The following is a 13,678-nucleotide window of genomic DNA, read 5'->3' as shown; positions in this document are numbered from 1 at the left end:
CAAACTCCGGATCCCGCATGAATCGGCTCACATGTGAGGAACACACAAGAGGCCGAAGACTGACACATGCATCAGCTCATATAGGAAACGCACGCGCACAAAACAAAACCAAACAAAAACGATGTAAACACAGACCAATTGTGGATTGACCCCCCCCCCCCCCCCCCCCCCACACACACACACACGCACACACTTTCACACACAAATGAAAACACATGTCAGATTAGATCCTTAACGAGCAGATTAACGAGGAGAGAGTGCGGCAGGGGGAGAGACGGGGGGGGGGACCCCAGTCAGCAGCGGCACACACACACACACACACACACACACACACACACACACACACACAGACACACACACGCACACGCACACAGAGCTGCAATCCGAGGATTTGCACAACGCTCTCTCGCTGATACACTCCAGATGTCCTGAGTGCAACGCAAACACTCCCATGCACGACAGTGGGCCGCGTATCAATGAAAACAGCTGGATTCCACGGTGACGACACAGCTTGTTTTCTCTTTGCTGTTATTTAATCTTGAATTATAGCTTATTCCACTTAACACGGGATGCACAGTGAGCAGGACGACGACAGATGCTCGTGAATGAACGGGCCCCGGAGATCCCTGGACTGGTCGGTTGAATAAATCGGGAGAATCTGTCCAGTGAGGTGTTGGTGCAGGAATCACATTTTAATGTTTATCCTTGTCTGAGTCTCTATTCTACCACACGTCTGTTTTCCACACACAAGGGATTCTTCAGAGACTCGAATCACGACAGACATTCTTCCACAAAAGTGTGCGTCATCGTCAGTTCCCTCAAAAAACACGCAGTTTCTTCATAAACACAGATAATGCTTCTTTTATTTCGCTGCCACGTTGGGTCCCGATGTGACTTAAAAACAAAGAGAATTAGTGTTTTCCTGGTGAAGACGATGTCGTAACGAAGAGGAACCTTGAAAGGAGGAATTCAGAACAGCACGGACTTCCCCAGATGTGTATTTTTAGTGCGAAGCTCGTTCTATACCACAAATAACAATGTGACAGCTGTGATGTAACCCAGTTGCCGTGGGACATAGGCACATATGTAAATGGTCCGAGTTTCTAAAGCACTTTAGTCTTGATGACCACTCAAAAGCTCTGTATAGTACAGGTGGGGATCGAACCACTGACCGACCCGCTCTGAACCTGGTGCCACCCAGGAGCTGCGTTTAAAGCTGGACGACATGACCGCTCCCCAAACTGTAGCCAAAGCTGCAGTAAAGATGATAAACCCTGCCTCCTCCATGTTAGCAGATGGAACAAAAAGTCTCATAATTTTTTTCTCAAAGTCCTGATTTACTCCCGGGACTCTTGATTGGTCGAGCACGTGTTCATATCCACGATATTTTGAGGAGACGTGTCGTCTTTATTTCCAGTGAATGGTTGTTGACTTTCTGTTTCTCCAGATAGAGTTGAAGAAATGTAGAAAATACTTTGTCACCACGTAGAATTAAAAACACCAACGACAACTGCATCTATTGTTCGGTGATGCCGGCTCATTCTATTGTTCTGTGCTTAAGTTCTAGAATCAGAACAGATGGTTTTGGTTACACTTTGACTAATACGCCTGTTTCCTTCGAACCTTTTCCTTTAGTCAGCAGCCGTCTGATTCAAAATAACTCACAACTCATGGCACAGATGACGCGTGATGAGTGTGAGTGTGTGAGTGTGTGAGTGTGTGAGTGTGTGAGTGTGTGTCTGCTACCTTCGTTTCTCCATGGGAGGTCACCCTGAGGCGTTTCTACCCGGACAGAAACGACACATTCCTCCACAAGCTGAGAAAGAAAAAGTCTTTATTGTCCACGCGGCCAGTGAACAGCCGTCGGAGGCGGGTTTCCCGTCACACATGTTTAAAAAGGACAAAGCCTCCGGGGGGGCGTCTGTCCTCCTCAGACGAGGTCGAAACACAGTTTGACCTTCTGACTGAGCTCCGACCCTCGCACCCCGACACTGACCCGTCCCCGAGTGTGACATCGAGTCGTCACGGGCCGGAGCTGAGCAGACGAATCACATGAACACAGTTAACGTTGAATAAAGGGTCTTGTGACTTTCAGGCGATCAGGATCCTGAGCAGGAGGTCACTTTTAAATTTAGACATTTGACATGGAGAGAGGTGAGTCATGGGTTTTCTGCATCAGTCGGATTTATCTCTATATCCAGAGATTCTGCCAAGTTCCTGCAATAAAGGCAATACAATGTAGAATTTCTCAAAAGCAATACAATCTACTCAGAGGTAATTTAATCACGTTTAAGTTCATGTTAGGCCATTTAACAATTGAGTTTATTCTGGACTTTGTTCTTTGCTGAAGAGGAAGTGGTCTTATGAATCTTGTTGCCATGACGCAGATAGGGTGCAACAAAAGAAAAATCTAATTGTCAAAATGTTTGATCATATTTTATTAATATTTAATATATTGTGTAACCAAATCACACCAAATTAGACCATGCACTTCCGTGGGCCATTAATAATGCACGTGTGTGTAGTGTGAAGCCGATAAGATGAAAAGTTCTTGAAATGAGTTCCACAAACAAACAGAAAGACAGTTGTGCAGGTTTATAAATATATTATTTGATATAAGTGAAGTTTTGATATTTGAAGTAACTGATATCCACAGCTCATGTGTAAATGTTGCAGTAAATCGCGCTTGTCCCCGAGATTTATTGTGAAGGAATCGTGCAAAGTTGCACAAATGATTAAAAGTCTTTTCATGTAAAGTACAAACCTCAGATCTGAGCCTCACGCACCGCTCTCTCCTCCCCAGCTCCACTTTTAAATCATAGTAACTGATCCTCGAGCAGTAAAAAGTAATGTGATGATTTTATGTTATTGCTTCTACATTCAATAACGCTAACGTGAAGTGAAATACGACTCGATAACACAGATGTCGCCGGGTCTGGTCGACACCTTCACCATTTTGTGTGAAACAGGTTATTTGGCCATAAAACCCAATATCCCTTCATGAAGGACGAGTTCTCCGTGATAAGGTTTCTCGCTTCCAGCCGACACTCGTCCCACTGAGGCGTGAGCAGCGATCCGCACAGAGCCGAGGAGCGATTGTGGTTTTTTATGTTTTCATAACTGGAAAGCTAATTAAGCAAATGGGCTAATCTCCATTTAACTTTCTTCATTTTCCCCCGGAATGCTTCTCGTTAAGTCACGACACCGGGAGGCATTATTGCTCAATGGTATCACAACGTGCGACTGTTGTAGTCTTTATCTCTCGATCTGCCTCCCCCCCCCCTCCCAGCTGTCTGTCTGTCAGCGACACACTCCTACACTGCAGCCGTCCCAGGTGGGGTTTCTATGTGAGCGTCTGCAAAGCGCTGGGTAATTAATGTCACGTGTTTCCGGTGCATGCAGATGAACTCGTCGAGGGCGAACACATGTCACGGAGCAGTGAAAGTGACACGGTGTTTATTGCTTTGCCCCCGAAGTCGCCGGAGAGAGACGTGTGGACGGAGCGCCGGATGACAAAGGGCCCTTTTCCTCCCACGTCTCTCAGGTGCAGACGGAGGCGTTCGGCTTCCCAGATTCGGAGAAACGCCCCTTTCCTTGTGTTTGCTCAAGTGTCACGGCAAGGTTCAACTTCTTACAACTTTAAGCTCACCTCGATTTCCACGAAAGAACAAAAAACACGTTGACCCCTCGGAAATGTCGACTTTTTTCTTTTTTCAGCTCCTCCAACGTTTGAAACTCCCGACGAGCGTTCACGCCAAATCTGCTTTCATCCTTCAGGGTCTTCCAAAACAGTCTGTGTAAGAGAAAGGGAAAAAGATGGGTGTTATCCCCCCGCCCCCTCTGTCGGATTAAAGCTTCCTAAATGAGAACAAATTCCACCTCCTCCACGTCTCCGTTTTAATTTCCCAGCAGGATTGTGCTGCCGCAGCTTCGTATCTGCACGGCCGAGGTGAAGGATGAGGATATTCACACTCGCTGCTTGGCCCAATTTATTTTTTAGGCAGAGTTTTAGCCGCTCTCAGTGTGTGTGTGTGTGTGTGTGCGTTTGAGATCCCTCTGGTTTTAATGGGATTTGCTTAAATACTTATTCCCAATTTTTGGACGTGCTATTCATCGTTGCACTTCAGGCTTCCCGAGCAACTCTCCAAGTTTCGGCTCGTTGTGTTTATTTTGAGTCGATAGTATCTGATTAACGGTCGTGTCGTGTGTGTGGGAGAATCTGTGGCAAATGATCACTTCTACAAATATGTAGAGTGCGAGTGTGTGTTGTGAGTGGACTTAAAGTGTGCGAGGGGCTGGAGTCTAGTGAGCGCTCCGAGGTCTGATGAGTAATCCTGCAAACATTGACAAGTGTGTGTGTGTGTGTGTGTGTGTGTGTGTGTGTGTGTGTGTGTGTGTGAGTAACATTCAGAGAGATAATGTGGGTTTTTTCGATGAACACGGGGGAGGTGAGAAACAGTGACGGGTGGACTGGTGTGTGTGTGTGTGTGTTTGTGTTTGTGTGTGTGTGGCAGGTGGCATTGTAGTGTGTTTGCTGTCCACTGACTGAAGTGCAACACACAAGTACACACGCACACACACACACACACACGCACCATCTGCAGCCTCCCAGCGAAGCTCAACACGACTGGTCATACGAGTTCATCATCTCAGAAACACAGAAACCACCCGTGTGTCACAAAATCTGAACATCGGGGCCTCCAGCCTTCTGTGTGTGTGTCTGTGTGTGTCTGTATGTGTGTGTGTGTGTCTGTGTGTGTGTGTGTGTGTAGTATTACTCACTTTGTCAGGACATAAATCTGAACCACATTTTTTTGGGACTTATCTTCCAACTGGGAGCAAAACCTTGTTCCTGACAAACTAAATAATTCACTTTAATGGTTCAGACCTGAGGGTTCTGGTGAAGGTTTGGAACGCAGCCTCGTGGTTTTGGTTATTATATAAATCAAGGTTATGTCTTCTCATGAGAGGATGAGTGTCTCTCTTAAAGGGGCTTTATGCATGTTTTGCTTTGGTCAGAGACCTTTTAAGTTTATTTTGTATTCATATAGTATAAATTTAAGCATCTTACATCATGTAATTTATTGCATTAGTTCACATATTCTCTGCTTTAAAGTGAGACTTGAAAACTTGAACTTTACTCACAGTAAAGTAAATGGTTTTACCCCCCCCCCCCCCACTTGCTCTTAAACCTCCTGAAACTTTGTCGTCTTTCCAAGTTGACGTCTTCACCTTCGTCTTTTCCTCGTCTCTTTCATCCTGAGATGTGTGTTTGCTTTTTGTGTGTTTGGTGTCTGAACGCAGCTTCTGTCTGACGCCGAGCGCAGCAAGTTCTCATATTTTTCTCCCATAACGTTGTGAAGAGCCGGTTCTGGGCTCTGAAAGAAAGAAACCACCACATTGGGTGCAGCAGTAAATGAGCGCACATGCCAGAAACTTTATTACAGCACTTGATCATATTTTAACCTCTGAAAATTTGGTTTTGGCTGCAGCAGAAGTGGAATATCTCCCTTTAAAGCCACATACATGGTTTAGAGAGACGTGCAAAGCTCTGGAAGGATCTTTTCATGTCTGGAGAGGAAGGTGGAGAGCAGACAGTGTTTGCTCAGATGAAGGGAAAGAGAGGTGGATGGAAGAAGTGATGAAGGACGGAGGAAAAGAGCGACGCTGTGACGCCGCTCGGCAGAAACACTGAGTCACTCCTCTCGCCTCTCTGTGCAGAAGGTGAATTTCACAAGCGCTCAAACTTCGGCCCATTAACGCTCCTGCGATTTCCATCCAGATGTGTGTTACAAAGTTCGCCGTCGGGGGGGGGGGGGGGAGACGCAACCCAAGCAACACAACTCAACACCGTCAGCATGTTAATGAGCTGTAGTGAGTGGGGGGGCGGGTGCTGAGCTCAGTCCTGGGAAGAACAGTGGGAAGGAATGAGGAATTCAGGGCTGTGTGAAAATTCCCCTCCTGTGTCTGGACCTTGTTTGTTTTAATCTGCCACATCCTCAGTGGGTTTGAATCCGCTGCTGCTGCTGCTGCCGTTCGCTCGCTGCCTCAGAGGTTACTGATCAAACTGTGCACAGTAATGTGACGCCGCTATTTTTAGATTGGATTTTCGTTTTGTTCACTGAATTCCTGCTGGTGCTCTTTTCTCTTTGTCTGATCAGCCATTATGGAAATTTGAGTTTTGCTGGTCCAATGTTCGAGGATGATTTCGGAGGATTTGGGGTCTGATTGCGACGTCCTGACAATCGCAGGGACGTCACCGATCTGAACACGTTCTCTGGTCACATGTTCACACATTACAAGCGTCCATGTTAGTTTCTATTCTAAAGTCACGTTGGATCACGTGAGTTTCTGTGAGTTCCTTTGTCTCGGGCTGGACGGTCTCGCGTGTGCGTTCTCATGATCGATGATAAAACGTTATTTCTGCTGCATGAATGTTCGTTTTTATTGAAACTATTCTCGACTCCTCTCGATCTCAAGGCACGTATCTAGAGTCTTCATCATAATATCTCACCTCTGTGAGCACTTCAGGACTTTATTCACATATTTATTGGCTTAAAATTCAAGTCTTTATTTGCTTCCTTCCTTTTTTTCACCTCGCAAATAAGAAATGATGATAAAATTGGTTGATGTGCTTCCATAATAACAGCACAACAGAGATGCGAGTTTCTGTTTTATTAAAGCTATAACTCTTTATTAATGTTGACCTGTATACATATAAATAAATACAGATCATAAAGCTCAGGCCCAGAGCAGTAATGGGGAAATGAGGCTATGACCTACATGATTATATCTGCATCGTTGTTGTGGCTGGAAAGAAGAAGATTGTTTCTAATGAGACTTAGTGAGTAAATCGATACAGTAAAAGGGACAAAACGTACATTTTAATAATTAGTCTTTCTACTTTCACTGCACGTGTCTGTAAACGCTTGGGTCAGATTTGGACAAAAAACTCAAAGCCTGCCAAGTTCGGACAGAAAGTCGCCCCTCGCACCCCCGATGGATGATGACAGAAGAACATCATCACATCTCATGTCTCTAGAGGAGTTTCCTCATTAAATCCACTCAACTTTAAACCTTTCATGAGACACGCTAACCGATTTCTTTTCCCGTCAGTTTGAGGAAGTTGCACAACCCGATTTGTTGTTTTCTCTAAAAACTTTCAATTAAACGGTTCCAGACTTCGTCGTGGAACCAGATGCAGAAATGTTTTTGAACTTTCCCTGAACTTCCTGTGCCTGGTCGCTCATTAAGCATCTGACATTCAGTCCACTTGCACTCTCTGTCCTGCACCTCGCTCTGGGTACCAGCGCCCGGCTAATAGCATGAAATTTTAATTTCAAACATCTGCCGCGGGGGGGGCGTCCAGATGGAATGGCGACCGTCTTGCCCTTGAGCAAGGCATTTGCTATGGACAGCTTGCACGCGGAGGGGCATGAATAGCTGGTGTGGTTAATGAGTGATGTGAGGGGACGGAGAGGAGGCTGCGGGGCTGCAGACTGAGAGACTCTCTCCTTAACTAGAGTGTGAAGAGAAAGAGCCACTTCATTAAATGGCCTGTCTCAGTAAACACAGACTGCCTCCAGGACGGCGTGAGCGAGCGCAGCCCTCCTTGCACACACCTACACACACCACACACACACACACACACACACACACACACACACACACACACACACACACACACACACAGACACACACACACTCTCTCTCCCATGGCTCTTCTTTTATGAGCCTCTGTAAGACACGGCCGGGCAGGGAGGGGGGGAGTGAGGGCCAAGTTTGACGCTATGAATAAAAATGCCATCACCCAAACATCAGTGTCGGCACTGAGACTTTTACAGTTCAGCAGTGTGAGTCCAATTCCTCAGCCGCCTGCGCACACGTGGAGAAGAAGACGGAGACAGACACAAAGTCAGAGCAGCTTTTTTCTTTCACCTCCGGCTCAAGTAACTCGATTTAAACACTGGAAATGTTGTTTATGCCGCGAGCCGTCAGCGCTGCAGATGCTTTACGAGCGTACACAGCCTGAGAGGGACTGGATGTATGTTGAACTGTGAGGAATAGTTGTTTTTCTGTGTAATTGCTGAGTTTGTTTGTTATTCTAATTTGATGTTCTTGTTTTGAGGCGATGATATTGCAGTAATATGCATATTTGTAATGTTTACAGCAGAATGTACAGACAGTCAGAGCACTGAGATTTGAAGGCTCTTGATTAAACGTCTTTGGGTGAATTTGTATTGATCGTTAAGAGCTGAATATTATCGCCAGAAATTCTATTGTCTGGTGAAACCTCATTTTACCCTCGAGTGTTTAAAAACAATAAAAATGTCCTTGGTTGGACTCAGTCCCTCGGACATTTGCTGCGTTTCATCATTTCTAGTAAAAAACTCTCTAAAAAAACGCAAACTGCCAAGAAACATCTTTAAAAAGCACTTTACATGTTTAGAAATGAGGTTTATCTGGATGAAACCTTTCCAACAAAGGCTTTCAGAGGCTTTATGCTAATTACCTCGTCTAAGAAGCATACAAATTTACCATTTTGATTTCCAAGAACAGCCTCCGGTAAATCCAGATAATACTCAGACACATGTCTGTGCAGAGTAAATCACCGTAGCTCTGTGTGTGGGAGCTGCTGAAACCGCATGTTCATCGTGAACGCACAGATCCAAAAGATCCAAACGTCTGATGTCTGTCTGAGATTGTGCAGAAAAACATGTTCCCATGTTAATCTCATGAAGGGACTCTTTGAAAGGCTCCACCTGACGAGCTGTAACGTTGTTAGAGATCAGGGAACTCATCCGAGCGTCTGGCTGAAGCGTCTGTGTGGGAACGCTACAGGTGTTTGTGTCTGTTCTGGCTCAGATGTAAGAAATAAAGCTGCAGCAGCAGGACGCCGGGTTGTCGACGCGTTTCTTTTTGTCGATTGTGTAACGAAGGGTCTCATTAGTGGAACATTCCACAGATTCTCACCTGGGAACGCCGGCTGCTGGTCAGCGGGCTGAGGGAAACCGTCTGTTCTCTGGTCGGAGAGGTCAGAGGTCAGTTTCACAGCAGAAGCTGATGTGGACGGTGCGCGTCTTGCTCAAGGGCACCGTCAGCGGATGTAGCCGCTCAACTCCAGCTTCTCTCTGCTGTAGTTCCACTTCAACTTTTGCAGCCTTTTGAAACAGTTGTTTTCCCAGCTGGAGGAAGAGGAAGAAGCTCCTTAGTTCAGTAGATCACATTAAGTTCTGCTTTACTTGTGGAGCTCTTATCAAACAGGGACAAAGATTTTGACAGAAAACACAAATGTCAGCATTGAGGGACTTTAGAGCAGCTTTCTGAAGATTGTGCTGAATGTTTCGAATTAGACGTGATGTTGCTGTGAAGGTCTGAGGCTCGACGGATCATTTTCACTGAGCTTTCACTTCCTTCGCAGTCAGAAACGAGGGAAATCTGAGGCCCGGGTCAGGACTGATGGTCATCTCAGATTATCTTCACGCTCTGATGTTGGCGCGATAACATCCGACACGTCTGACATGCAGAGAACTGGACGAGTCACCGCTGAGTGGAAACACAACACAGACCAGTTTACTCGTGAGGGGATTTGATTTGAGCCTCCTTTGCTTTCTGGGTTCATGTTTTTGTTGTTAAACGGTTGATAAAATTATTAAGTGTCATTTTGATAACTTTGTCCTCATGAGATTTAAAGTTGTTCAACCGAGAGTCAGAGTTAAGGAGATAATATTATAAACCGTATCGAGCACTGAGCATAAATGAGCCTTTACACTTCCTGTACTTGCTCCTATACAGCAAAAAAGCACACTTCTGAATTACAAAATATTATTTGTACAGCCCATATTCACAAATCAAAATATGTCTCATAGGGTTTAACAAGGGTGCGACATCCTCTGTTCTTAACCCTCAAGAAGAGGAACATGGAATAACTACAATAAAATCCATACTTGAGTCGTATTCACACTCTGAGGCTGTGAGTGGACAGTGGGTGGAGCAGACGGGTGGACAGTGGGTGGACAGACCGGGTGGACAGACGGGTGTCAGCTGGTAAAGGCATGAGGTGGCAGCAGCAGCAGCGGGGGTGGGAGGTCCACGCAGACAGCGGAGACTGATGGGAGTCTTCCAGTTCAGCTCAGGTGGGACCCACAGAGGCTCCCCGGTGCCTGGTGTCCTCGTTTCTGTTCCTCTGCTCACGTCCTCCAGACAGATCTGGTGTTTGCTTATAAGGACGAAAAAGACATCATACTCTCTTTAGATTCAGTCCTGTGGGTGAACATAGATACAGATATTTGTGGTTCAGTCTGGAGACACACCCTGACCTGATCTATACTGTATATCTTGATTCTGATATTAAATGCACCTTAAACCACGGTGCCTCGCAGTTTGTTGAGATAATGACTGTAATACATTGATCTTGTCACCGTGCAAGGAAGATGAACCTGAGTCCTTTCTGCTTTACAGCTGTACTGGATGTGAGATTTGTTTTTCTGCGAAAACGGAGCAGACAAACCTGGTCGACCTCGACCGGAGACTGATATTTGGCAGAAACACTTAGAATTCAGCCAAAAATCTAGAAGCAAAACGTGACTTGTTTTGACTTCATTGGTATAAATATGTAAATGTGCACCTGTTTCCTGTTGGTGTGCTGAGTCACTGGTCCAGAGGAGTGGCGGCTGCCTGTTTCAAACCAGATGTGGTTGTCCACCGGGTCCGTGGGAAAGTGGTTGTTTGTGTCCATTATTCTGCGACTTTCTTCTTCTCCGCTATTAAATCTTGAACCGTCTCTCTTCTGCGTTATGTTCTTTAAATAAATCACAAGAAATCAAATGTCCGATACTCTTTTGTCCCATTTGACTTTAAGCAAAAGCAATGCTTCATCCTGAACTTTCCCAGATTCAAACGAGTCTAGTTGTAAATTGGATTCGTGGGTGATTTGCTCATGTTTACACTTTTCTTATTAAAAAAGTTAATTGGATTTTCACTTCCTGAACCGAGCTGTTGAGCTCTTTAACACTCAGTCTGTCCCAGTCTCTCCGTCCTTCTCTTCCCATAGTGCACCTGGATTTTTCCCTTTTTCCCTAATTTGTAACACCAGCTTTCTGTTAAACGTCTGAAGTCTCGTAAATTGACGTTTCACATGTTAAAATTAGCGAAGTAGCTCTTTTAAATTGCGTTACCACTAATCAAGTCTCGATCGCCCCGGAGCAGATTGAAACGAGGCTCAGACGCAACGATTACTCGTGCGTATGTTCAGCAGCTGTGTGCGTTCAAGTGAAGACTCAATAAACCGTCACGGAGGAAACCAACAGCCGCGCTCAATATTCCTCTGGGAAGAATTATCAATTATGAGCTCAGCTTCATCCAAACTCCACACAGACTTAACTCAACTTAACCTTAACCTGTGTCTCCTCTCTCCTCCCTCAGGTACGACTATGTGGAGGTTTACAATGGCGGCGACGAGCTCTCGCCCATGTTGGGGAAGTTTTGCGGGAAGATCGCTCCGTCCCCGATCGTCTCCAGCGGCAGCCAGCTCCTCATCAAGTTCGTCTCCGACTACGAGACCCACGGGGCCGGATTCTCCGTTCGCTACGAGGTCTTCAAGACAGGTGAGCGAGCGGCCGGTCCGCGGTCTCATCGCACGACCTCTGAGAAGTGTCCTCGTGTTGCAGCGTCAGCTCAAAGCTTAAACACTGCTGAGATTGCTCGGCTGTTTTCTGCTCTGAAAGTGATGAGTCGCCTGATGGGAAACAGCCCATTCAGATTCAGCTGTAGTGAAGCCAGGTTCCCACACGGCTCCGGTTTGTTCTGCAGCTTTTGGATCATCGTGCTGCACCTGAGGAAGAATAATCTGCAATAAACACGCTAGTAAAAAAAACCCAGTTTACATATTTCAGCAGTGGCAGCTGAGGGGCAGGAAACAGTAACAGATGAATCACACAACATGTTTTACTGCGCTTGTTCTCTCTGACTTACAAGCAAATTCACTTTTCATAAAACCTTATTGTTTCAACCTCGTGAAGAACAACACTAACTGCTGAGATCTGGGAACATTTCACTAATTGGCCTCGAATGCTTCCAAAATAAAGGTATTTATGTGAATTTCACCTCCGGTCATAAAGAGAAAGGAAACTCAGCAGGTGGAGAATTAGATGGTTTTACTATCACAGGACGGTTTAATGCACTTTTATCACGCTGGTACTGACGGAATATATTCACACGCTGTGGTGAGAGTGCGACTGATCATCAGGTGTTTGAACTAGTCCACAGATTAACTTCTAAAACCTAAATAAACCCATTGCTGCTCTTTGTTTGTAGTATTTCCTGTAACCAAACAACCTGCAGAGTTAATGATCTACTTCATGTTTACACAAGTCTACGTGAACAGTCGTGTGACTTTCAGAGCTGGTTTGAGTTTTAAATCATCTTTTACTTACTTACTACAACTTTAAGATTATTACGTGTTATCCGGTTGCTTCGTTTAACCTATAAATGTCATATTATGCAGTCATATTATTCAGTTTATGGATCATAAAACACGTGTACCTGTCAGAGAACACAACAGGCACAAAGTGTTGAAATCCTGGTCCTAATATTGTCCAAGGTCGTCCACACAGCTCGAGATAAACCTCTGGGACAATGACCTCTATGCCTCAGGCCAAACAAACTCAAAGACCCACAATGCCACTGGAGCGGCGCCGGCTCCCAGCTGGGGCGGGATGCTCGCAGGACGGACTTACATAAACACTGCCTGTCGGGGAAGGAACCTTGCTCCCGTGTCCTACATTTCTATTTGCTCTCCCCTCTCGGGTCCACTTGAGCCGCTGCCAAAGCGGCGAGTCCCCGGTGACCACTTCGTTTTCCACCAATGGGGACTGGAGATAAATCAGATAAAAAAAAAAAGGGGGAACATGCGTTTACGTTAGATTCCTCTTCTGTTTGCGCCCCAGAGAGCAGTAACCTTTCATAGAATCACAGGATCCAGGAATAACAATCCCCGGGTGGAGCCGTGTTGAAAAGTCCTGTTATGCACAATGAAAAATGAAGAGCGTGAAGTGTTCTCTTGTGCTTAAGTGAGGAGTCGGGCAGCGAGACGTCGGGTGAGCGGCCTCAGACTCGCTGAGCGTCTCTGATACCACAACTTTAAAGGCTGCTCCTATCGACTGTAATTTCAGGGAGCAGCGTGGAGCCGTGACTGATGAATGACAGGACGTTATTAGAAAGTCAGTGTAATAAATCTTTAAAGTAGGTCAGCACCAGCTCACAGACGTTAGGCTGGGACATTTTTCATTTAGGGTTTTCTTTTTATAGCTTCCAGGAAGATTTCTGATGATTCATATTTAATCTTTGATCTATAATAAAACCTATATGATTGGGATTCATGGAGGGCCGTAGCGTTCGGGTCACCTTGTCATTTACTTATGTGTGATCATCTAACTCGGGTTTAGTTGATATCTTACAACCAAGTGTTCGGATTTCAAGAGTAATCATATTATTGGTCATAATATGAAGAGATTAAAGTCGTAATTCAACTAGTTTCACTCCTGGATCCAAACCTCTTGAACCAACTTCTTCTTATTTCTTGAAAAATCTCTCTGAACTGATTGAACCGACGGTGACTTCCCTGTCGAAACCACCACCAAACATTTCCTCTTTCACGAAAGAGACCGGATCTAACCCG

The 13,678-nt window shown here is 45.5% G+C and overlaps 1 protein-coding gene across 4 annotated transcripts in view; it reads left to right on the top strand.

Annotated features, from left to right (window-relative positions):
* The window catches only part of LOC117778117 (neuropilin-1a-like), a 62,006-nt gene that overhangs the window by 9,874 nt on the left and 38,454 nt on the right, over positions 1-13,678 (top strand). For all 4 annotated transcript variants that reach the window (XR_004616728.1, XR_004616729.1, XM_034613404.1 and 1 more), the window contains exon 3: positions 11,425-11,606. Coding sequence is in view for 2 of the 4 variants with exons in the window: in XM_034613404.1 (XP_034469295.1) it covers positions 11,425-11,606 (182 nt within the window). In the remaining 2 variants the exon portion in view is untranslated. The remainder of the gene's footprint in view (positions 1-11,424; positions 11,607-13,678) is intronic.

This window comes from Hippoglossus hippoglossus, chromosome 17, assembly GCF_009819705.1.
Source record: "Hippoglossus hippoglossus isolate fHipHip1 chromosome 17, fHipHip1.pri, whole genome shotgun sequence".
Lineage (NCBI taxonomy): Eukaryota > Metazoa > Chordata > Actinopteri > Pleuronectiformes > Pleuronectidae > Hippoglossus > Hippoglossus hippoglossus.
This window is presented reverse-complemented; position numbering and strand designations above follow the sequence as displayed.